General features: G+C 37.9%; 2 protein-coding genes across 4 annotated transcripts in view; both read right to left on the bottom strand.

Moving 5' to 3' along the window:
• Positions 1-5,226, bottom strand: part of tmem131l (transmembrane 131 like) — a 39,725-nt gene extending 34,499 nt beyond the window's left edge. For 2 of the 3 annotated variants that reach the window (XM_088342115.1, XM_088342116.1), the window contains exons 1-3: positions 4,994-5,226; positions 4,504-4,577; positions 1,133-1,176 (exon numbers count right to left, since the gene is read on the bottom strand). In XM_088342115.1, coding sequence (XP_088198241.1) covers positions 1,133-1,176; positions 4,504-4,577; positions 4,994-5,117 — 242 coding nt within the window. In that variant the 5' untranslated portion in view covers positions 5,118-5,226. The remainder of the gene's footprint in view (positions 1-1,132; positions 1,177-4,503; positions 4,578-4,993) is intronic. The other variant, XM_088342117.1, reaches the window with a different exon arrangement.
• Positions 5,227-9,465: 4,239 nt separating this feature from the next.
• On the bottom strand, positions 9,466-21,792 carry mnd1 (meiotic nuclear divisions 1 homolog (S. cerevisiae)). The gene is made up of 8 exons (XM_088343128.1): positions 21,586-21,792; positions 20,834-20,899; positions 20,694-20,751; positions 13,649-13,797; positions 12,380-12,454; positions 12,179-12,293; positions 11,634-11,678; positions 9,466-10,751 (listed from the first exon to the last, which is right to left on the bottom strand). The coding sequence occupies exons 1-8, from the start codon at positions 21,586-21,588 to the stop codon at positions 10,645-10,647; spliced, it is 618 nt and encodes a 205-aa protein (XP_088199254.1). The 5' UTR covers positions 21,589-21,792; the 3' UTR covers positions 9,466-10,644.
• Positions 21,793-24,180: the final 2,388 nt, after the last annotated feature.

Below are 24,180 nucleotides of genomic sequence, written 5' to 3'. Positions count from 1 at the left end.
TGTTAATTAATGACATCACAGTTGGTCAGGTACAAGCCAATTACGACTCAGCTGCAAGAAAACCGGCACCCTTGATTGATTGTGACTGCAAAGTCCCATCCGGGCTTTAATTTCCTCCGGATGGGACAAATCTTTCTATCAATGAGTGGTTGAATGTCCGCCTCCATAGACCAACTAAAATGGCTGCATTTTCTTATTCAAATCATAATCCAAACATGTCATAAATCTGAGGCGCTTCACACCAAGGTCCAAACTGTACTGTGATTTTCGTCATCCCATACACTTTGTTTGCAGAGCATGAGTAACTAAGAAGATGCCCCGGGAGATACATGATGCTTAATACCACCAAAAACTGTTGATTCTCGCTTTTGAAAAAAGGGGTTTTGTTTTGCTGGGGCAGCAGCTGGGAACGACGGACCTCCCCTCAGTTTTCTTTTAAGGAGTTCTAAAATTAGTCAGGAATTCTGTTCTGTGCCTCTCTCTTACCCAGAGTCTGGTTCGTCCATCAATACATATAACATAGCCTAAACAAAGCGGCCAACAACAGTTTTTTAGAACAAAACCAGATAACATAATTTCTTTTAAAAGACGAGAGAAAACTGAAAAGGCTTGAATACATTTTTATTTGGATCAAAATCAAACTTCTAATCAGTCAAAAACAAATCTTTTTTTTTAAGCAGTCCTACTGAACACTATACTCAGAGTCATTTCTTGGGTCTAGATCTTGTTCGCTACGCAACATATTTTTTCCAATTTAAAACATCCCAAAGAGTCTTAAATATGAACTTTGTTTTGTGTTTATTTGTCCACAAGTAACTTTCTGTTTAAAAAATTTAGAACATCCGCCAAGAGTGGTGAGTTTTATTTAAACCACAAACTCGGTTAGTGAATCATTAGGAAACTAGTCAATGCATTTCTATCCAAAACATCCGTGCAGTTTTACCCCTGGGCCTAATAAGAATGGCTCCCACTTTGTGCATGCCGTCGAGTATGGTTTGAAGAGATTTCATTGGGCACATTTATATAGTTAGCTGGCTCCCATGCTCTCTGACCAAAGCTTTCAACTGAAGGTAAACAATCACACAATAAAACTAAAGTTTATGCTAAACCCGCCCAACGCAAACAAACATACCTGTCTTCAAGAGGAAGCCCGTCACTTCTTGACCCCCTTTCCACCTGTGAATGACAGAAAAAATGTAAACAAACTGCAATGGATCTGTGTGCACTTGTGCCAGTTGATTTTAAACTTTGAGACTCCTTTACTCCATTCCTCACAGGGTGTATTGAATCCGTATAGGGCTTTGTAGCAGTGGTTCTTACCCCTAACCAACTCAAAGCGTTTTTGTGGAACCGGGGGACAGAATAATTTAAAGCAGAACGGAGTGCCCTTTTGTTTGATTCATTACATTTTGGAAACTGTGTCTCTACGGTGATCCTCTTTCTAAGTTTCTGGATTAAATAAATTACGGTTAGAAAAATCCACGTTACCTTTCAAAAACAACCTGTTTGGAACAGACAGAATAAAAATAACGTTGTGTTTAACTGTATTATAAGAATAATTTGCGTGGCTCTTATAGGCCGCAATTAATAATGTGTCCCACAAAGAAGTCCCTGGGTTTGTTAATTGTGTCAGACAGATTAGCAGTTACTGAAATGTCCTAAACCCATAAAACCACAGTTAAACATTAATTCTACCCCTGGTTACATTCGGTGGGCATTTGCTCCTTCAAAGTATTTCTGTAATTGGTGCAGTGTGCATTGAAATCTAAAGACTAAGCATAACAAACTTGTGGGACCTCGCTACTTTGCGCTTCGACGTTCGCGGGCCTAAAAAAGAATAACAATAAGATAAAATAGTTTTTAAAAAAACGCTTTTTCAAGCATTTTTAAAGGGGTGTCGCTACTTCGTGGTTCCATGTTAGCGGGTTCAGACCTTCGCAGGTCTAAAAAATAATAATAATAATAAAATAAAAAATATGTATTTTTAAGCAGTTTTGAAGGGGCGTCGCTACTTCGTGGTTCCACGTTCGCGGGTTCAGACCTTCGCTGGTCTAAAAAATAATAATAGAATAAAATAATTTTTAAAAAATATATATATATTTTTTTTTTAAAGGTGCGCCGCTACTTTGCAGATTTTCACTTATCGCGGGTGGTTTTGGTCCCCATTAACCGCGATAACCGAGGTTCCACCGTATACGTTTGAATTTGGCCTGTGCGGTAAGAACAATAACGATAATTATCGTCATTAATTCTTGCCAATTGAATAAATAAAATGTTCAATGAAAGATTGATAATTTAAGCTGTAATTTCTACCTGACAACAGGAGGAAATTGGGGCGCTGACGCGATAAAAACACAAGTTCCAGACTAATATTCACAAGACGAAAATGTTGACGGGGACCAGCCAATCATTTTGCAGAAATGGCGGCTCACACGGGAGTTGAAGCAGCATCGGATATCACTTTCACTCAGGGGCAAAAATTATACCTTAAATCTGAAAGAAAAAAGGACATGATAATTATCCCAATAAATACCTATATCGACGGATAAGAATTTTTTTTCTCGTGATATAAATGGTCTGCATTCATATAGCGCTTTTCAAGTCAATGAAGACCTCCCAAAGCGCTTTACGATGTGCTTCACATTTTCCCTTTTACACACTAACTAACCGATAGCAGCGTCAGCCATGCAAGGCAACTAACAATTTTTGCCATATCGCCCCCGCCTAACTTAAATTATAAAGTTTGGTCTCTAATGGAATGAAAACCAAAACCGCTGTTTAATAAATGTATGGAATTTAAAAGCCAGTCAGGAATAAAGAAATTCGTCAGGTTTTTTCTTCTCATCCTAAAGGATTAAGTGACCACAATAATAACTGACAACAGCTACACGCAAGTGGATAAGTCATGTGATTAGTGCCATTTTTTTTTCAACAAATGAGTTTAAAATGCATAAAAATACAATACTCATTAACTTAAGCAGAAATACAATGACAGATCTGAAGGAAGACTTAAGTTGACCCGTTTTTCTTGCATTGCTGAAAGATTTACACCTCATAAAATAATGCAAATAGCATCCCTCATGTATACAACAGTCAATAGTGAATATATGGATGAAAAAATATTTGAAAAAGTTTTCTAATATTATCTTTTATTTCAATGTTAAAAAAATTACCGAAAGTCTGAAAACACGTGAGGCGAGATCAAGTCTTTTACCTTTGTTAGAAAAATTCAAATGTGTAACATTCTCATCCCATTGCTGTTAATGAAAAATGTGGCATCACAAATGTAGGTTCTTGTGCCAAAATTTCATGCTTTTAGCCAAGTGGTTTTATTAAATTTCACCCTTTATTACAAGCCTGCACATGGCTATCTTGCCGGACAATTTAAAAGGAAGTTGCCCTAAACACCAAGCAAAATATCCTCATTTCTGTATTTTAAAGGCATTTTGGAACATATATTTCCAAAGGGTTGACTCACAAAAACACAACTCTTCTCTTTGTTGCAAAATTTAAATGTATGCAAATATAATAACAAGTTTCAACGTGTTACACACAGTTTATTGTGTAAAGTTCAACGAGCCTTTTCGATTTTGACAGACTGTATTTTCTGGGAAATCATGACATGTTGTCAATTCTCTTTTTATCTTTACTAGCAGCATCGATGCAGGTCTAATTACTCGAAGGCGGTAGAGTGTATAGACAAGGCACGCCCACTGCCATTGAACACCCCCTCAGGTAACATGACAGTCAGCTGGGGACCTCGCCAGGAGTAATCGGTTAACGTGTGCTTATGCAATAACTTGCTTGAACATTTCATTAGAGCAGGTTAAGGCCATAATACCGGGTATGCGAGCCAATAAGATTCTATGTGAAGGAATTGTGATAATGCTGTGATTTAACAGTATATTTATTATCATATTTGACCAGCTGATTTAATCACTCATTGGTTGTTTAAAATACTGTAAAAATTGTATCAGCCTATTTTCAATTAAAAACTAATGAACAAGAATTGTGAAAAAATAGAATATGCATATGTTTAAACATATTTTGAAACGAAAGCAAATAGTATAGATGTTAATACTTCAAAATGTCGAAGCCATGTGTTCTAACGACTTTTTTAGAAGGAACGTTGCAAGGGGTCGTGGGGGCGCCTGCCTCCATGTGCAGCTGCACCTCCATAATGGAGGGTAGATCAGAGCATGGGGGGTAAGCCGCAGGCAGAGTGGGGCACCAAGGTACAGTTTGCATTGCTTAATTAGGACATATAAATATTAACCGATGCACAACATGCAAATAAATATAAAATTCCAATAATAGTGAATGCAGTACGCAGACAAAGGAGGAGGGGGAACGTGCACACATGTGCAATGTAAAGCCAAACAATGGATGTCATACACGTGCTCCGTCTTTGAGCATTTTGGGGTCAAATATAAAACAAACCACTTCTCGTTCAACAACGGCCGCGTAGGCTACACCCTTTCACAACACAGTCGTATTAAATACCTGCAGCGGGACAAGCGTGTCTGCATCCTCCGGCTGCCAGACCTCCACCACGCTGGAGGACATTTGAGTCAGAGCTTTTGAATGGGCGACAAAAACAACACATCCAATGAGTTGAGAGGTGAGCTGTTTATTTACCAACGTTCGAATGACGTTTCGGCACTAATTACATTGACTCACTATATATAGCAAGCACCTAAACGAGCTAAATAGGTGACATGACTTGGCATAGCGTTGACAAAGGCTCGCTAGTTAGCAGGAAGCGTTAGCATGACGGCTAACCCAACTTGCTCATACAAACAAACCTTTGTGTTACGTTATTTGTATAAACAAATCGAAAAAAATACTTTGCAGTAACACGCTGATAATATGTGAGCGCAATTGGAGCGTAAACAGGATTTTTTTAAAGCCCCACTCGAGAGCGCTGTCATATTTCGTTACTTGACGTTACGAGGGAGGAAAAAAACATATGTATCGCTCTTTTATGACTAACCTTGTCTCTGAGCTCCTCCGTGCTGCACGCAGGTAAGAATTAAATGCAATATTCCCGGTAGTAGGTTGAGCCACGTCTTCCGGTGACAGTAGCTGCCCTGCTGGAAGTCCTGCGGCCCCGCCATGCCTTGTGTTTCGCCACACCGCCGCGCTCGCTCGGTTGCTGCTTTCTCGGTTGTCTCCGACTACAGCAGCGGCAACTGCAGCCGCCTTCTCCGCCTCCTCTTCCACCACCTCCCCATGCAAGGACTCCCGCCCTCCCTCGCCCCTGTTGCGGGATGCTCGTGCGCATGCGCAGCGCGCACACAAAAGTCCATGTCCCGACTCCCGGGAATTGATTCCTAGCAAGGTTTTGCTCACTTGCGGCATAGCGCCGGAGTCTGTGGAGGCTCTAGTGTATAGTCTGGTCTGTTAGGCGAATTTGTTGAGTCATTAGTTGTGTTATGGTGGCCCGGCAGCTGAGGGGTTAGTTCTAAGGTTATGGGTTAAAATCCAGCTGCCAGCCTTTCTGTGCAGAGTTTGCATGTCCTCCCGTGCTTGCGTGGGTTTCCTCTTGGGACTCTGGTTTCCTTCCATGTTCCAAAAACATGAATATCAGGTTAATTCATCGTTCCAAATTGAGAATGATCGAGTGAGTTGTCTGTCTGTGTCCCCTGCCCACTGCCATAAGAAAGCTGGGATGGGCTCCAGCACCTTAGTGACCCTAGAGGACAAGCAGTGCAGATAATGGCTGGATGTACGGATAGTTGTGTCATTGTCAACTTTTGTTTTATTTTTTTAATATTTTTCTGTGGTAGTTCATGCCTTTTGAAAATAGTTAGGGGGTGAGAGGGGCAATTTTAAGTTTAGAACTTTGGGGGCACTGAGTACCATGAGTGTCTGGCTGGATATTAATATTATTATTTTTCATTATACTTAAGACAGGGGTGCCTGAATTTTCAGAAAGCGGCCCAGATTTGGTAAACTGAAAATATGTGAGGGCCAACTATTCAGCCTGCCAATCTTTAAACTGTCTTAATAAATTCACCCTCAGTGAAAGGCTTGCAAACCTTGGCAGTAAGCATCGGGACCACTTAGCTTGTTGCATTTTCATTGGCCTCGCAGGGTCTCGTGAAAATGCGCTGCTGTGCCATTAGAACAGCTTCCAGTTGCTTCACCCTTTCACAGAGGTCGTTTCCAGTTAGATATTGGTTGCCAGAATGTTTCGTCTGGCAGTACCTCTAGATATTATATTCTTTGAAAATAGCTACAGTGTAGTCTCTTGGCAGACTCGCTTGTTTCGGATGTCAGTGAAAAAAATGGTGGCCCTCACAGTCAACTTGCCTTTTTTTATTCAGTCATTAGTTTGGAAATTGGGTGTGTTGAAGTTCTTACAGAAAGCCGAGGGCAAGGTGGCCAAAGGACTACTGTCATCATCTAGTCGCGGGCCAGTAAAAATATGATCACTGGTCGTAACTGGCCCCAAGGCTGGACTTTAGACAAGCACGACTTAGGATCACTCAACACTGAACAGGAGTGTCACCTCTCATTTGTGAATAGGTTTTGTGTATTTCTTTATAGTTTTTGTGGGTAATAGACTCTTACCTGAACCTGGTGCTTTTTTACAGAAAAAAACGGAATGTCCATGCTGGTGCTTGGAAGATGACCACACACATAGCTTGCAGTTACACACACGCAAGAATTAAGCTAAGCTGCTTGTTGTTGCATTTGATTCCACGCAGCTAGAATGAGGACTTGTATCTGTTAACAAAGTCATAGTATCAGGTGGTTAAATAGTTCAACATGACAACTGTATAACATACTCTCACCTTAAGTGACACTGGACGAGCACCCCCCAAAACGGGCTTGTTACGCCCATTGGGGGTGACAAGAGCTAACGCCATCTCGAGATTCTTTTTTGTCTGGAGCAGGGGTCTCAAAATCAATTGACCTGGAGGCATCAGGATTTTTCACAAGAAAAGCTCTAATAAAACATTTCATTGTTTTCAAACATATTTTTTAATATAAAACAAGATAATAAAATATTTTTTTAAAGATGAATAAGGAAACCACTCAATCAGAAATAAACAAGTAAAATAATAGGTCAATTGCCTGTAATAAAAGTTATTTCAACTTTTATTTTAACTTCAATCTATAGCTTAAGAATGACCAATATTTCATGTTAACAATGTCTGTGTATTGTTTGTTAATGCTACATCCATTGCAGCCTGGTCATCCTGGAAGGGGGATTACCTCATGTGCAGTCCCTTCTCAAGGTTGCTTCATTTTCCTCATGTTGAGGTTTTTGAGTTTTCCCTTGCCCTCATGTAGGTTTTAGATCAGGGGATGGTGTAATAGTCAGTGGTTTGCAATAATATGTGGTCTGTGCAGCCTTTTGAGACTCCTTGTGATTAAGGGCTATACAAATAAACATGACTTGACTTAAATGATAGCTGTCGTGAACTGAGCTGAATATGACTTATCTTGCCTACTTCTCGCTGCTAGAAGAACAACCCAAAAACAATAAAACCAATAGTCAAAAACTAACCCCTAAAATTAAATATATACATTCATATATACTGTATATACATGCAATGTTTTAATATTGCCCAACCTCATTTTGTTCATTATTTTCCTTTTTATTTGATTGTTTTTCTTTTGTCGTCTTTTCCTAGATTTTAATTCATTATCCTCTTTTTATATTTACCTGCTGGGTTCTTTCTCACAATTCCATTTGTTTTTTATTTTTTTGTTTCTTTTTTTCTACTTTTCCTTGCTTTATTTTTTCTCTACTTTCTCATTTTAATTGTTTCCTCTTTTGTTTCTTTTCCCTAGTTTTTTTTATTGCTTTATCCTATTTTTTGCTTGCTTTCTTCCCAGATTATTACATTTTTTTGCTCTATTATTTTATTTTGTTTTTTCATTTTGTTCAGACTGCCATTGGTCTGTACTAGCCCTTTGAGACTTCTTGTGATTAAGAGCGTCACAAATAAACATGACTCAGATAGGTAGGTAGGCACCTTGCATGGCTGCCTCTGGCTATTGGTGTGTGTGTGAATGGGTGAGTGTGAAACACATTGTAAAGCGCTTTGGGAGGTCTTGAGTGACTTGAAAAGCGCTATATATATATGTACTGCCCTCACCACTACATCCAGTTTTCTCTGAGTGGGCAGTACGTGTTCATGGGTGGACCTCCTGCCACCTACTGATATGGATAAATGTTACAGGTAATATGATCACCAGGATTACTGGAAGAAGACATGGATACATTTAATGGCGTGATTAAAAAAAATCAAATTGGGCACTTTCATGTGGTACAGTATAGTGCCTTGACAGACTAGTTGAACACTGACAAAATCTGTTAAAGGAAATGCGCTGAATCATTAGTCCAGTGATTCTCAACTTTTAGTATGATTTTTGGGGCGTGATTTATCCCTTTTACAGTTTTTTTTACCCCAGCCAAGTACTCTAACCAGCAGAAATCCTTGCTGGTTATGGAGTATCAAAATATATATTTTATCTAAGAAACATATTTGATTACCTAAAGGTACAGTGTGTATTATCTGACCACTAGATGTTGCTATATTGTGTAATGCAGCAGAAAATGAGTGCTAAAAAGCACAAGGTAAAATTTAAACTACGGAGACTCAATGTGACCAAAACGCGCTGTTTCACTTCCTTTGTTGTTTTTGGGTACTCATGGCAGCAACATGGCAGACAATCATATCAGATTACTTAAGGTAAGGTTCATGTTTTATCAAATAAATGCTAAATTGTTGACCAGATTCATTTACAAAATGCTTGTTTATATGATAGTTCATGTATTTTTGCCCATTCTTGAAATAAACAGTTTAAAACACTGGGAGATGATAATGTGTAACTCGATTTTGTGTAATGATTTGAAAGTAAAATGAGCCAAAACATAAAAAAACAAAAGTATGAAAATAAAAATCTTTCCAGGAAAAATTTTGTGCGATTTTCAAATAATTTTGCACATTTGAATTACATTTATTATACCCCAGGTAACTTTTTTTTATTGGAAAAATAAAATGTAACAACAGTAAAGTAATTAACATAAGTAAAACATTATTTTTTTCAAATTTTGCCTAAAATAAGTCAAAATATAAAATACCTAAAATAAACAAAATTATGCACATAAAAAAATCACAATTACAAGTCTTTCTAAGGGGTCAAAACTTAATCTGTTCTAAAAACAAAACGATTTGCCTTATTTTGCCTAAAATAAGTTAAAATATAAAATACTTAAAATAAACAATTATGCACATAAAAAAATCACTATTACAAGTCTTTCTATGGGGTAAAAACCTAAACTGTTCCAAAAAGGAAAAGATTTGCCTTATATAAAAATAATCTCAATATACGATTCCCTTTCCATGTATTGTAGTTAAATTGTGCTGAACCAATTTTCCTTGAGTATTCAAATGTTCTTGTTTAGTCACCAAAAACAGAATAATGATTGGCAGCAGAGACAGGTTAGGCAAGTAGACACATGAACACACAAGAGCCATGTTTCCCCGCAGGTGGGTGTGTCCAAACAAAACTGCACTCAGGCATTTATTGACATTTTTTTACCCCTCTCCCTCTTGCGCGACTTAAAAGCGGCAGCACATTTAGAAAACATACACACGAGGACACTGTGCAGTTGCAAAGTCACCTGGCGCATCGCAAAACAAGAAAAATATGAGAGGCTGTATGAGAAGTAATGCACAAACACTACTATACTCTTATTCACACATTACTATGGTTTCACACACATACTACTATACTTCTCCCCAGCACACACATTACTATAGACTCTCAAACACAATAATTTACTCTCCCACACACACTACTATACTCTCACATCCACTACTATTCTTGCTCACACGACATTACAATTGATATTACTATATGCTTTTTCTGACACCTAGTTTAATGATCACCTCACCTCTCAGTGTTGTTTTAGTTTTGGGCACCATGGCGATGCACACAGATCAGTGTGTGTATATGCTGTAAAGTTCGACGTCAAACTGGAGTTGTTTCCAGTATAGTAGTATGTGTGAGAGTATAGTAGTATATGTGAGAGTGTATAGTAGTGTGTGTATGAGATTATAGTGGTGTAAGAGTATTTAGTATCTGTGAATAAGAGTATAGTAGTGTGTGAATAGGAGCATAATAGTAAATGTGAGAGTATTGTAGTGTTTTTAAGAGTATGGTCGTATGAAAGTAAATGGGTATGACTGTATTTAGGAATACTGTATGACGGGATATGTGAGAGCAATTATGATTCACCTCTCAAACATTCTCATACATGGACACTGCAGTTGCGAAGTCGTCTGGCGCATCACAAAACAAAGAAAATGAAGAGACTAATGACGGAAAAACAGCGATGGCCTATGTGCCTGCACTCACTAAGCCCGTCAAATAAACACATCGCAGCTCTGCGTCTTGTTTCACAGACGCCGCCGTTGGTAGCATTTTATTGGCCCATTTCAGAAACTGTTGTAGAACCGGAGAAACATTTGCAATGTCAACTAGGAAAAGAAACGATCCCTGGCGGCAACAATTATTTTAAGTGCTGAAACCTCTCGGGGATGCTATAGTTTTGTCTAGCGCCCAAAAAGTCAAACATGGGTGGACAAGATCCATCTGAACAAGTGAAACTGGAACACATTAGTCCATGTAGTCGAAATCTTCGGGGATCCCAAAGGCCTTGTCGATGCGGCTGTTGTCGAATGAAAACTTTTTCTTGGTCCAAGACTTGATAGCAAAAACGTTGTCTGGAAATGTAATATTTCAAAAATGAAAATACTGACCCATTTTATAATGGCAAAGTATGATTCAGTTGAGGCAAAAAATGAATCTCTACCGTTTAAGCTTTCTCACATTTTTACACTCTGAAACGGGGTTGGCACAACCTCCCCCAGAACCTAGCTACGGCGACCCCCAGGTAAATTGAGTTTGACACCCCTGGTTTTGAACAACCTAATAATTGGGCCATTTTGTACAAAGTAACACGGAAAAAACTGAGCTATGTTGTTCAGAAAATTAAGAAAATTGAATAATTTTAGTACAAAAATCGACAATTGGATCAGATTGAGCAAAGGAGATCTTGGGCATAATTGTGCCCTACAATTGTGAAATAATGTTTACTTTCTATTTTCAGTTTCCAGGGCAACCCATATAGGCGTCCTACTAGTTTTGCTTGGGTAAACTTGTGGAAATTTGCTTACTAACCAGTCTATCTTCCGTTTGACCAGTAAAAAAATAAGGCTTTTAAAGATTATAATTGTGCGTTCTGTTGTCAGTTATTCCATTTAAATTTTAACAGTTCTACAGTTTAACCTGTGTATACTGCAAATATGCAAGGAGTGGATTAAAAGTGAGACATTTTTGTGCAATTATAGAAGTATCTCTTTAAATTTAAAGATAATTCAATTCAATGTGGCACTGCCCACATTTTTCTTTGTTCGCCTTAAGCTCAGACAACCATACATATTTTGACCGAAATAGTCAATAGTCACTATGGTTACACTAGAGGAGTCAACAATAGAGCACACAGAGAAGCTTCTATGTGACGATTATTTCACAAGCACTATTTGAGTAATTGTGAAATTGCTTGGTGGGTGTGCCCCTTAAAACAATTCCCCAAAATGATTCACCTGTCCACCTGGAAACCGCTTCTTTGGCCACAAGATTTGATTTTCCTGCAAAACGTGAAAAGGTAAAATGGGTAATTAAACACTCATTATGGTTAAAGGGCAACGGGGCAGTGAAGGGTAAATAAGTTAAAAGGAAGATGACTTTATGTAGCAACCTTAATTACCAAATAAAATCATATGCAATTATTTTTGGGGGGGACAATGCAATAATTATACTGGTTACTTAATAAGCAAACTACCGGAACTTTATCCCAGATGTTTGAATTAGTGTTTTATGACTGCAGGAACTTCATTAATTGTTTTCGGATACAAACTCAGAGGAAAACATTTAACATTTTATTGTGGATTGTCTAGTGTAGAATCCCCTGAATTAATGGAATCCTTTTGGAAACAATTAGGATTAATCCCTTAAAAAACAAAAACAAATCTATATAAACACAAAACAAACGAGATCAATATTATGATATTATTTTTTCTCGTGAATGTATGATTATTATTATCATTGAGTGTAAGCATATGAATGTTCCTTCTCCCAAAGTACTCACTCATCTCTTGGATTACTTGTGGGTCACAGTCCTTGTACTTTTCCAACTCAGTCTGCAGCTGAGCTCGCTCTTCTCTTAGAGCCTTGAGCTCAGTCAGCATGGCACTCCTCTCTTTCTACACCCACACATACACGAGCTCATTTAGCTTGCGAACATAAAACATGATAAATGCTAATGTAACAACAACAAAAGTTTTCTCACTGTATCTTGGCGTCCTTCTTTGGCTTTTTCAATCGCACCCTGTAGAGAGGATTGACGCTGCTCTGCTTCAGTCACCTTGGAGTGAAGAAAGTTATTAGCGCTACCGCATCCGACACCCCTGGTAATAGGTATTTTGCTTTTGGCTTCAGGTGAGAAGGAGCACTTTTGGCGTCCAGATTAAAAAAAAATTATCACTTGGGCCCCCGGTCTCCAAAATTACCGGTAATCAAACAAGTTTGATCATTTTGGTTCTCGGTTGCCAAAACTTTAAGTGTGCAAGGCACAGAGGAAAAATAGCGAGCTGCCCTTTTCCACAAGACATGCGCTCTAAATACAAAACAATGCAGTGATGTCTGAAAACATTTTAGAAGCTAATCTAGAAGATACATTATTTAATGTTTTTGCCAAGTTTTTCTTATATATAACAGGAGAAAAACTGGAGATTTGACTGTACTTTATTTAACATTTGCTGCTATATTTAAACCTTTTTACACAGAAATCAGCAAAGTTCTCAATTTATACATCCAATTTGGACAGCATGGGAAGTTATCCATCAAACATGCAGCAGTTCCCTTGAAGTATCATTTAAATCAGTCAGGTAGCTGGAATTGTCTTTAATCCTCAAAGACCGATGACAAGCTAATGCAATTTGGTCAGTTACTGTGGCCACCACTTATAACAACACTGAGACTTATCATGTCTGTGTTGCAATCTGGCACTATGCCATAGCGCTCACACCAGATTTTGCACGAAGCAGCCCTCATTCGTGTTTTCTTCAAGCGTAGTAGTAAATATGTGCTCCTCCTTGTAATTGCTATCTGACTCTGCAGTAGTCACTGTCTTGAATGGTCAGATGATCTGAAAACACGTGACCTGGGCAACTGGGTAGAGCTGAAAATGGCACATTTGCAAACAAATTCTTGTGCACAGGTAGCAGTCTACAGCCAAAAGCTTTGATGCCAAATTCACCACGCTAATGGCTTTAATTGTGGCCTAATGCTAACAAACACAGCAGAAACAAATGCTAGGAGGGGAAGTCAACTCCGACATTTCATACACATTAGTGCTTCCACTTGTCTATAGACAGTGTTCTGATTAAATACGTGCTTTATCCATCTCAGGGGCAACCATTTCATCACTTTCTGTAAACGAGTATTGACATAATAACCTGTCATGCAACATCCAATCACAGCTTAGCTTCAGAATACAGGTGAGCCATGATTGGTTGCTAATGTTCACCCACAATCTGATTCTTAAAAACATGCTCACCTGTTTGTTTAGCTCCTCTAGTTTAAGTTTGCGTGTGTGCATAGCTTTGCTGGGGAAGGACCAGTAATAGTTGGATGTGCCCACGCGCTCGCAGTCCACCATGTTGTCATCCACCAAACTCTGCAGCACCTCCTTCACACTCATGGGTGCTGAAAGACATTACTGACTTTCAGACACAATATCAACTCCAGGCCCAGTTAGTGAGTATTAGCTTACACTCGCAAGAACATACGGATGTTCTCAAAGAAAGTTCTGAAAAATAAGTGCAGTAACCTACACTTGAATGACAGATAAGTAAAAGAATAGGAACACCATTTAAAACACGATTTTTACCTTTGCTTGAGGCCAGTTTGACTCAACACTAGGGTGGTCCTTAATGGGGGTCGAAATTTTTTTTTTTGAAATATTGGGCTCTGACCCCCCGCATATGTTCTTATATCGATAAAAACACACTGTGTGCAATTTTGAACAATTTGGATAATATTTAGAGGTAGCTCAACGACTTTGAAATTTCCCAAAATGGTAAAATTTTGGCAATTTTCGAGAAAAAACGGAAATCTTAACCCTATGTGTACGGCGTTTTAGAACATCCAATTTCAGTCCATTGCTTATAATTGTAACACAAGAAAAGTTACAAGTAACTTTGTACACTAGGTCTGATATAATGTGCGAAAAATCCTTATTTTTCATACCAAAATTTCAGAGGCCTTGAGCGACCTCTAAATATCCTTTGATTTTGATGAAACTTTGCCTAATTACGTTTTGTATGTATTGGAACATATTCAAGGGGTCAGAGCATGAAATTGTAAAAGTCGAAAAATAAGGACCACCCTACTCAACACTAAACTCAAGAAAACATTTTACCATGGATCCTGGATACCCCTTTTTTCAGACAGATAGCGATTCTGAACTCTTAAATAGTCAACAATACTAATACCAATACAATAAGTATAAAGCATCAAACCTGCAATATGTAGAAATAAGTGTATAAAAAATAACTTCAACATAAATAACACATAAATAAATCACTTTACACGTAAATATATGAACTAGCTGCAATTTATTCATATTTTCCTGCATTTTTGCAATTTACTTTGGTACCGAAATACAACTATACTTACTAAGTCAGATGTTTTAAAATGCCTGTGATATTTAACGTATGTGCAGTCAAAATTATAAATAAGCACATAACCTGGTATATAATAAACATGTAAAGCACATATTTAGCAGCATTCATGCGCACAAAATAAAATTTATATTTCTGTTTTTACAGTGCTCTGTGTAAATGTTTCAAACGTGACTGCATTGCCTTACAACAATTTCAAAGGGACAGTCTGTATTATCTACCACTAGATGTCACTGCTTGGTGTAGTGCAACCGAAAACGAGTGCCAAAAAGCTCAAGGAAGAAACTACAAACTACGGAGACTCAAAGTGACCAAAACGCACCATTTTACTTGTCATTTTTTTGCAAAGCCTATTTGAGGTTTTGGTGTACCCGAAGCAGCAAGATGGCAGACAATTATGTCAGCATCTTTGGGTGAGGCTCATAATATGTAAATGAATACCAGCTACCGGACTTCCTGAGCGGAGTTTGTATGTTCTCCCCGTGCTTGCGTGGGTTTCCTCCGGGCATTCCAGTTTCCTCCCACATTCCAAAGACATGGATTTCAGGTGGATTGGCCGGTCCAAATTGTCCCTAGGTGTGAATGAGCGAGCGAGTTGTCTGTCCCTGTGTGCCCTGCGATTGGCTGGCAACCAGTTCAGGGTGTCCCCTGCCCACTGCCTGATGATTGCTGGGATAGGCTCCAGCACCCCGCGAACCTACTGAGGATGAGCGGTGCAGCTAATGAGATGAGATGAGAATACTAATTTCTCGACTTATGAGTTTTTAAAAATACATGTTTTTATGATAGTTAATGTATTTTTGATTATTTTTTAAATCAATGTTTTTTTTCATGAATTAAGTATTCTTCGCACCTTGAGAGGCTAAATAATACACACTGTCCCTTTCAAATCCCCTTTTTCCCCCGTTAAAAAATGTCATGCATTTTTTTGATAAAACTACTGTCAGAACCTAATGTTTAATCTTTTGCTGTTTTGCGGCCATATGTTAAGAAGTTTTATGTTCTAAAATGTTACAGAATAACAGATCAAGTTTACCAATTTACCCAAAAGCAATAAACTTTTTCCATAAGAGATAAATTCAATAGCAATGTAATTACCGTATTTTCCGCACTATAAGGCGCACCTAAAAGCCTTTATTTTTTTCAAAAGCTGACCATGCGCCTTATAATACAGTGCGCCTTATTTATGGAACAAAATTAATTCGCAAAGTCTTGCAACTAACTTGCCGCCGCCGACTACATTTTCCCCCAAACGTCAAGTAGTCCGCGGTGGATGCTGGGATTTATTTACCGGCGTTTCATTGGCTGACCAATGTGTCAATCATCATTTGAATCAGTCACTATTGGCTAAAGTTATTCAGAGGTAAAGGGGGCGGATCCTTTTTATCATTTACAGGCTGGCATTGGCTTGAACGGCAAAACAAAGCCAGCAATTGGCCAAAAAAGACGTGTCAATCATCAGTTGAATCTATCACTATTGGCTAAAGTTATTCTGAGGTCAAGGGGCGGATCCTTTTTATCATTTACAGGCTGGAATAGGCTTAAACGGCAAAACAAAGCCTGCAATTGGCCAAAAAAGATGAATGCGTATAGCACGTGGCTGACGGCATACAGAAAGCATTTTTTTCTATTCTGTATTTGTAAATATTTTATTCTCCTGGATTTACTACCCTCACAGATATAAGAGAACATTGGCTGCACATTATTATGAACACAACTACTTCGGTGAGCTACTCCGGGTTTTATATTGTCCCTGTATCTTGTTTCAGACTGAACTCGATGTTTCTGTGATAAGCGGTGCAGATAATGGATGGAATGGAGTGTCTATTTTTAAATTAAACTCAATTCCAAGTGTTTATTGTCATATGCACAGTAAAGTTGCGAGCGAAAAAGAAAATAGAAACTAAGGAATGTTTGGCATTTCTTGAATCCCAAGACTAACCTTCCGAATGATGGAACGATGCATTTGAGTGACATCGTACGGACACCGCATCCGCACGTGTTCTCGACACGTATTTGCGTCTTTGCAAGCTTTGGGACTGTTAAGGGGGTAATAAGTTTGACTGAACTATCTGACTGTTTTGTCCACGTTCCCATTGTAGCGCCTTATAATCCGGTGCCTCTTATGTATGTCAAAAATAGGACCAAAAACTATTTTTTCGGGGTGCGCCCTAAAACCCGGTGCGCCTTATAGTGCGGAAAATACGGTACAGATTTTGTTTTCCGTGTGAGCCTCTCTAACATCAACCAGTAAAAACATCTGCGGCCTGTCAGGCGCTTGGACAGAATGTAGCCAAGCCAGAATGACATCTGAAATGTGACACTTCTTAAAGGGAGAGGAGAAAAATGGCAGCGTTCAGTTGTGGGCCACACTTGCAGTCGTACATTCGGAAAAACATGGAAAGATCTGCAGGAAACCGAGCCCCTTCCCCTCCTCTCCACACCATTATTAAGTAACAGCATCATGCCCGAGGAAGGGGCTCAAAAACATGTGCTTTTAATCAGGACCCAGCCCGACCATTGACATAGTTTATTGCATTAAAGGCGCTTTTGCACTGCAGAAATTGTCCTTATACAAGGACTCACACATATAGAACAGAGAAGCCTAAAAAATTACTATTTGAATGAATGGTACTTTTTACGTAATGTGATTAATTATACTTGCATGCAATATGTGGAAAGGCCGGAAGAAGATCACTCTATTTTGATCCAAGTATTGTGATGAAAATAAAACTGTTTGTGAGCCTGTTTGTAAAAGAGAAATCCTGGTTTGAAGGAAATGGAAATGAAATGATCAGCATTTATATAGTGCTTTTCAAGTCAATGAAGACTTCCCAAAGCGCTTTACAATGTGCTTTACATTTACCCATTCACACACACTCACCACACCAATAGCGGCCGTGCAGCCATGCAAGGCGCCAACCAGCTTATTGGGGGCATTAGGTGTTCAGTGTCTTACCCAAGGACACTTTGTCATGTAACACGGCGGAGCCGGGATTTGAACCTGCGATCTCTCGATCCCTAGACGAGCGCTATACCTCCTGAGCTAATGCCACACCAGTTTAGGTCAAAAAGTCGTTATAACTAGCAACAATTGTAGCCTCGGTTGACCGAATCCTGCTCAATTTGTGTTAAAGCCTAAGCAATCTGTTTTAGTAGAAAACAGCTCCAAGACCAGCTGAGGTGCCCGCGGACCTGTATTTAAGATAGCTCACCAGTATATAGTCGTTGGCTGAGTCTATTTACCCTACTTCAAATAATTAACATAGTAACAACATAGTAATAACAAGTTATTCTAAAAATGCATACGGAACTGACTGCCCTTTGTGCTAATTAGTAACAAAAAGTAGCTCTTAGCTTGAAAAAGGTTGCAGTCCCTCTCTCTTTTGGTATACCCGGTAAATATATATTTAATTTGTACAGTGCAATCTGCCTGCGGAAGTTTCACTTTCTACGTTTACTCATTTAGACAGCTAACCAATTGAACCCGAATATAAATGCACCCTCTGCTGGTGGGATCCTTTTCACATTTTGTTCCAGTTAAAACAGCAGCCTACTGTAGGTTTCAGATTAAGCTGTGAGTGACCAGGTATGATCATTTCTTCAATCGGGCCTAATCATGCAAAATAATGATTTTAGCTTCTTAAGCATCACATTCAGATATTTATAGGTCTGGGATGCTGCACCTTTACTGGCTTGGATCATAAACTAGCAAGTAAAGCCAGAATAATACTGCCGCGCACTCAGGGGCATAATTTTAAACTCCTACGAGTGCCTGTAAAATCTAAACATTGTGTTGGTATGTCACTTGTTTTACAGATTGAAGAGGTTAATTTCTTCCGCAGGGCCATTGTCATCATCATCACAAAACTGTGAAAAATATATCTTGCAAGTTCCATCGAAAGTTTTGTACTCACATCTTGTTTGGGTATTTTTGTTACTGCTGTATGTTAGTGCACTTTTATTACAATGCACTATTTTTACAACTGTCTTTTAGCCACAGTTCAGGAACCTTTTCTACCCAAAGAGCCATTAAAAGCATATTATTTAGATTTTTTTTTTTTTTTGAGGGAGCCACACTACACATTTTAAGACACAATTTAACAAAACCGCTTAACCCGCTCTTTAGACAAAAGTTTATTCTTGAGCACATTTAATTTCACTGTGTGACATTTCATGATTTGATAAAAAACTATGAATTAATAATAATGCCAGAGGATGTGTCCCATATAAATACAACACTTAAAATTTGTCTCCCGACCGCAGTTACTTAAGAGTGTTGAGCCTCATTTTAACTCTTATTTTTGTTCTAAATAATGGTTTCAAAACAAGTTGCGACCAAAGTTATTTTGTAAAAATGTCACAAAATACTGCAAACAAGGATACCAACGTATTTATTTATTTTTAGTGCAGACGGCACTGGGCGAGAAGGAATGCATGTGCTGTGTGTATTGCTCCGCCCATTCCTACCGCTCACCCAATGAAATTGCTCTGGGTGCTCTGCGAAAGCTTTTGGGTGTTTACAGTTTATTCTGTGGCTTTTCTTTTTACTAAAATGTCTCAACAATGAACATAAATTTTTAATGAGCTTCCATATAACTGATTATTTCGTGATTTATAGCCAAAACGGGGTCTGTTGGTGTGTCACCTTGAGTGTTAACTGTATTAAGTACTGTGCCCTGTATAAATTGGACCAAACCCCAGTAACAGTCTGTTATATTGGCTTTACATGTGCCGTGATCGGCTCTGGTTCTGGAATTGTGTGATATCATGCTGGCTGTGGTTGTTGAGCTGAGTATTTTATGCACAGTTAACTCGCAGCAAGGCTTTAAGGCTAGGACCTTAGCTTGGCCTTATGGCTGAGAGTAAGAGTCCCGGCTCCTGGGCTTTGCAGCGTATTATGAACTGACCGATAACGGATATTATTATTATTATTATAATGGATAATGAATAAAGAAGACAGTACAATAACCCTTAAAAAATTTTAAATTTTGTTACTCTCGGCCGTCATCTTGTGGCTTCAAGTCACGATGACAGCCAGTTAGCTCATTCCTCAAGTACAAAAAAAAAACTCTTCTTTTTTCATCTTGGGTTGGCGTTTGGGCTGTATTTGAAACAGACCTTTTCTTTCTTTCACCATTTTCAAATTACACTACCAAATAGAAACCAAGTGACAAGCATGGAATTCACTTTTAGCCCCTCCTCCACTGCTTCCTAATGTGTCGTGAGTCCTGGAACAACGGTGTTAAAAGATAAAAGCAGATAAGCGCCGTTGAAATGTATAATATAGATTATATATGTATTATGTAAAGGCTCTTTGAACTCAGTAAGACATTTTTAAACACAGAGTACTTAATAAGGAAAATATTTTACGTTCAGCTTTTTCAAGACACTTCAAAAAACGCACCCCACCTTTAAAGTCTTCATCAGCTGATTACTCTAGTGTGCCATTACTAATCATGTTGCATACGATGTTTCACTACATTGACATCAAGACAATGTATACAATTCAATTCAAATTCAGTTATTACTTATTTAATTGTTTTAGGCAGCACGGCAGCGCAGTAGATAGCACGTGTGCGGCACAGTTGTGAGGTCTTGGGATCAAACCTTCCTGTCTGGAGTTTGCATGTTCTCCCCGTGGTAACGTGGTTTTCCTCCGAGCACTCCGGTTTCCTCCCACAATCCAAAAACATGCATGTCAGGTTAATTGGGCGGTCCAAATTGTCCCCGAGTGTGACTGAGCGAGTAAGTTGTCTGTCTCTGTGTGCCCTGCAACTGGCTGGCAACCAGTTCAGGGTGTCCCCTGCCCACTGCCTGACCATAGCTGGGATGGCCTCCAGCACCCCCCAACCCTACTGAGGATAAGCGGTGCAGATAATGGATGGATGGATGGATGACTTTGGAATTAAAACTTACTTATGCCTTTTGTTTTGGGGGCAATCTTCTCAATGTCTTTCAGTTGAAATACGTCTTTCTAATAAACAAAGAAATGTGTGATCCATTACATCATTATATTTTTACTTTTCTTTTTGTATGAATTGTGAAAAATGACTTACTGTTTCAAAGAAAATCTCCATCATGCGACTTCTTTTCTCTTCCAAACTTAATCCTTTCTTTTTGGACTGAAAAACAAAGGCATCGAAGAAATCTTACCACAATTACAGATCATACACGCTACGTATTATTTTGATGATGTCTGAGAAGAAAACCAACATTATGATAAAAATCCAGCTGAAAAGGTAATTTCAAGTTAAATACTTTCAAAGGTGTATAAAAGGTCACTTAGTAAGGAATGGTGAAATTCAATTTTAAATAAAAGTCATTTAGTAAGGTTTTTTTCCAACCTTAAAGAAATACAGTAGCCTACATAAATAGCAACTATAACTTCAGTGGTAAAATAATAAACTAAATAAAATTGAAACAAAAACATAAATAAATAGCAGTGTAATGTTTCATTTTTATAATGCTTTTGATCCACGTTTCTTTATAAAACATACAAGATTTAATACTAATTCTAAAGGAAAAGACACATTTTCCTTTAACGTAAAATGATTATTTTTGTGTGTACAAGTGTTGCGACAGGTTACCTTCATTTACGGTACCTTTCATTCGGCGATGTTTATCTAATAAAAATGTATCTGGTCAAACTATTCCTTAGTGCTGGTGGCTATTAAATGACTTTTATAGATATGTTACATAAAACTTCAGGAAATAAAGAAGGTGGGCGAAATTAAACCTGAATGCATTTCTTCCTTGCCGACACTCGTCTAAACAGTAGCAGAGAGGCGAAAAAGGATTCATGGCTTACCATTTTGAAGTGCACGCGACCTAAAAACTTTCACCTCAGTTACATGTGTTTCATAAATTCTTTTTTTTTTTTAATTATTTAGGTGTTTTTCTAGTTTTCAGCTTGAAAAGGGATCGGGCGTCAAGAATTCTGAATTTCCCGCTGACGTCTCTAATGTCCAATCTCCAGACAAGCGAACGGGATGTGTCGCATTCAAGTGTTCACGGGAAACCACAGTTTACGACCTTCGAAATCCACAACATTCCAATATTTGCTTGTAAGATTTGTTTTCAATGAAAATTCCTATTACTTTTTTGTTTTTTTAATAAAAACATTTTTTTAACACCATATACTTTTTTCATTCATGTCTGTACAGCCCTTTGAGACTCCTTGTGATTAAGGGCTATACAAATACCGTAAACACAGTATTTGTATAAAAGTGATTTTCCTATTGCAGTGAACGCACCTACACTAAATTCTAGTTCAGCCTACTGTACTAGTTTAAAGTCATTGTTTTTATTTTACATTCGTTTATATTTTAAATGTTATAGGAAAGAATTAAAACTGCTACAATGAATGTTTCAAAGTCACTTCGAAAATCGCATACCCTTTGGTATTACATTTCGTTTTACAAAACATCTCAACAATAATTTACTAAAATAAATTCATCATATTGAAATATATAGTTTTAGCATTTAAAATGCGCGATTACGTTGTAAAATTGTGATTTTGAGGGAATGGAGGCCACAATAAGATCAGTTTTACAAATGTTTCCATTTTCAGAAATGCAACAAATGTGTTTTGCAGTAGAAAACTATGGAAACAGAGTAAGTTTAATTGGAAAAAGGTAATTCTTACTCAGGGAGTAATAATTCAATATTAAAACATGCAATAGTTTGACCAATGTATTTTTATTATTGTTTTTAGAAATAAGAAAACATCAGATAGTTTAAACAAAGTCAAAAGAAGTAGCACACATTAACTCAAGATAAAAATAATTGTAAAAATGTGAGTTTTATATTTTATTATAGGAATGGTTTTGAAAAAGAAAATGTTAAAAAATCAATTTTTAAATATTCTATTTAACAATGAAACATACTGAAGTGCTATACAGTTTTTAAAATTGTAATATGTAATATAGTGTGCACATAAGACAGACTGTTTTTGGTTCAGTGGACTCTTTAATTCCGTTTGACATTGAACAAAATCTAAACAGCACATGAAAAAGTAATATAACAGCCATGTGTAGAAAAAAAATATCAAAACAGAATAAATGCACCTATCTATTATTTTTTTCCTACATTAAACTGTGTTAGTACAGAAAATGTCAATTATTTGATGGTGTAAGGCGTCACAACTCAGCAGATCGCACTTGGTGACTCAGTAGTTAGTTTTTCTTTTGGTTGACTCGCCGTTGACTCTTATGAAGCCATGCGTATTTTATGGTTTGTACTCATGCACATACTTTTTAGCAACACTAATTAGTCACAAGTTGAGTGCATATTCCTTAAAAATTGCAGTGTCACCAAGGAGTATTTGGGCCACAGTAAGGGGAAAAAGTACCATGAGTTGTACTTTGACAATGGTCAGGAAAAGTGGTTTTTCTACTATGAAAGTTTCGAGAGTGAATTCATCCATCCATCCATTATCTCGACCGCTTATACTCAGAAGGGTCGCTAGGTTGCTGGAGCCCGACCCAGCTATTTTCGGCCAGTGGGCAGGGGACACCCTGAACTGGTTGCCAGCCAGTCGCAGGGCACACAGAGACAGACAACTCACTCGCTCATTCACACCTAGGGACAATTTGGACCGGCCAATTAACCTGACATGCATGTTTTCGGAATGTGGGAGGAAACCGGTGTGCCCGGAGGAAACCCACGCAAGCACGGGGAGAACATGCCAACTCCACACAGGAAGTTCAAGAGTGAATTCACATTAATAATAAAAAAAATATGTAAGAAAATCTTGTAACTGCAACGAAATATTACATGAATAAAGTTGTATAATTTATTTTTAAAATAAAGGTTTGAATAAAAATCAAAGTGCTACCCAAGAAAATATTTTACAAGAATAAATCCATATTAATTAATGCATTTATTTTATGAAGCTATCAGTACAAAAATAAAATCATTAAACTATTTTAAAGGAGGAAAATAGGACATTGTTTATGGAATCACAGGGATAATATTGCTTATTTACAGGAAAAGTTGTAATGTAAATACATGTTTTTTATTTTTTTTTAAATGACAAACTTACATTTTTTGTAAATATAATGTGAGGAGGAGATCTTTGTTTTCATACTGATGCATATTTTTTCCTCATGGCATATTATTCCGTGTAGTGAAGATGTAAAATTTGAAATATGGCACCAATGCCCTTTCGTTCAATACTATGAATAATCGGTCAAATTGTACAAGTGTTCAGTATGTATTTTTCCAATAAATACAATTACTGTTACTGATGTTTTTATATGTATATCTGATGGAATGCACAACTCCCAATACGAAAAAGACGCACACAAACAGGCAGTGTCAGTGGAATGAATGGCACAAAACAAGTGACGGCAAATGAGTGCAAATTTGCTCCTTGGGTGAGAAAACGCACACAAAAACAAGA

This window comes from Urocampus carinirostris, chromosome 8 (assembly GCF_059441175.1).
Source record: "Urocampus carinirostris isolate Australia breed hairy pipefish chromosome 8, RoL_Ucar_1.0, whole genome shotgun sequence".
NCBI classification, from domain to species: domain Eukaryota; kingdom Metazoa; phylum Chordata; class Actinopteri; order Syngnathiformes; family Syngnathidae; genus Urocampus; species Urocampus carinirostris.
The sequence above is the reverse complement of the archived record's forward strand: the minus strand, read 5'-3'. Positions and strand labels throughout refer to the sequence as shown.

Coding starts and splice junctions, on each gene's coding strand:
- mnd1 (XM_088343128.1), bottom strand. Junction 12,294..12,379: donor AAGAAGGACGCCAAGATACA/GTGAGAAAACTT, acceptor GTGTGGGTGTAG/AAAGAGAGGAGTGCCATGCT. Junction 11,679..12,178: donor ACAAGTAATCCAAGAGATGA/GTGAGTACTTTG, acceptor CACGTTTTGCAG/GAAAATCAAATCTTGTGGCC.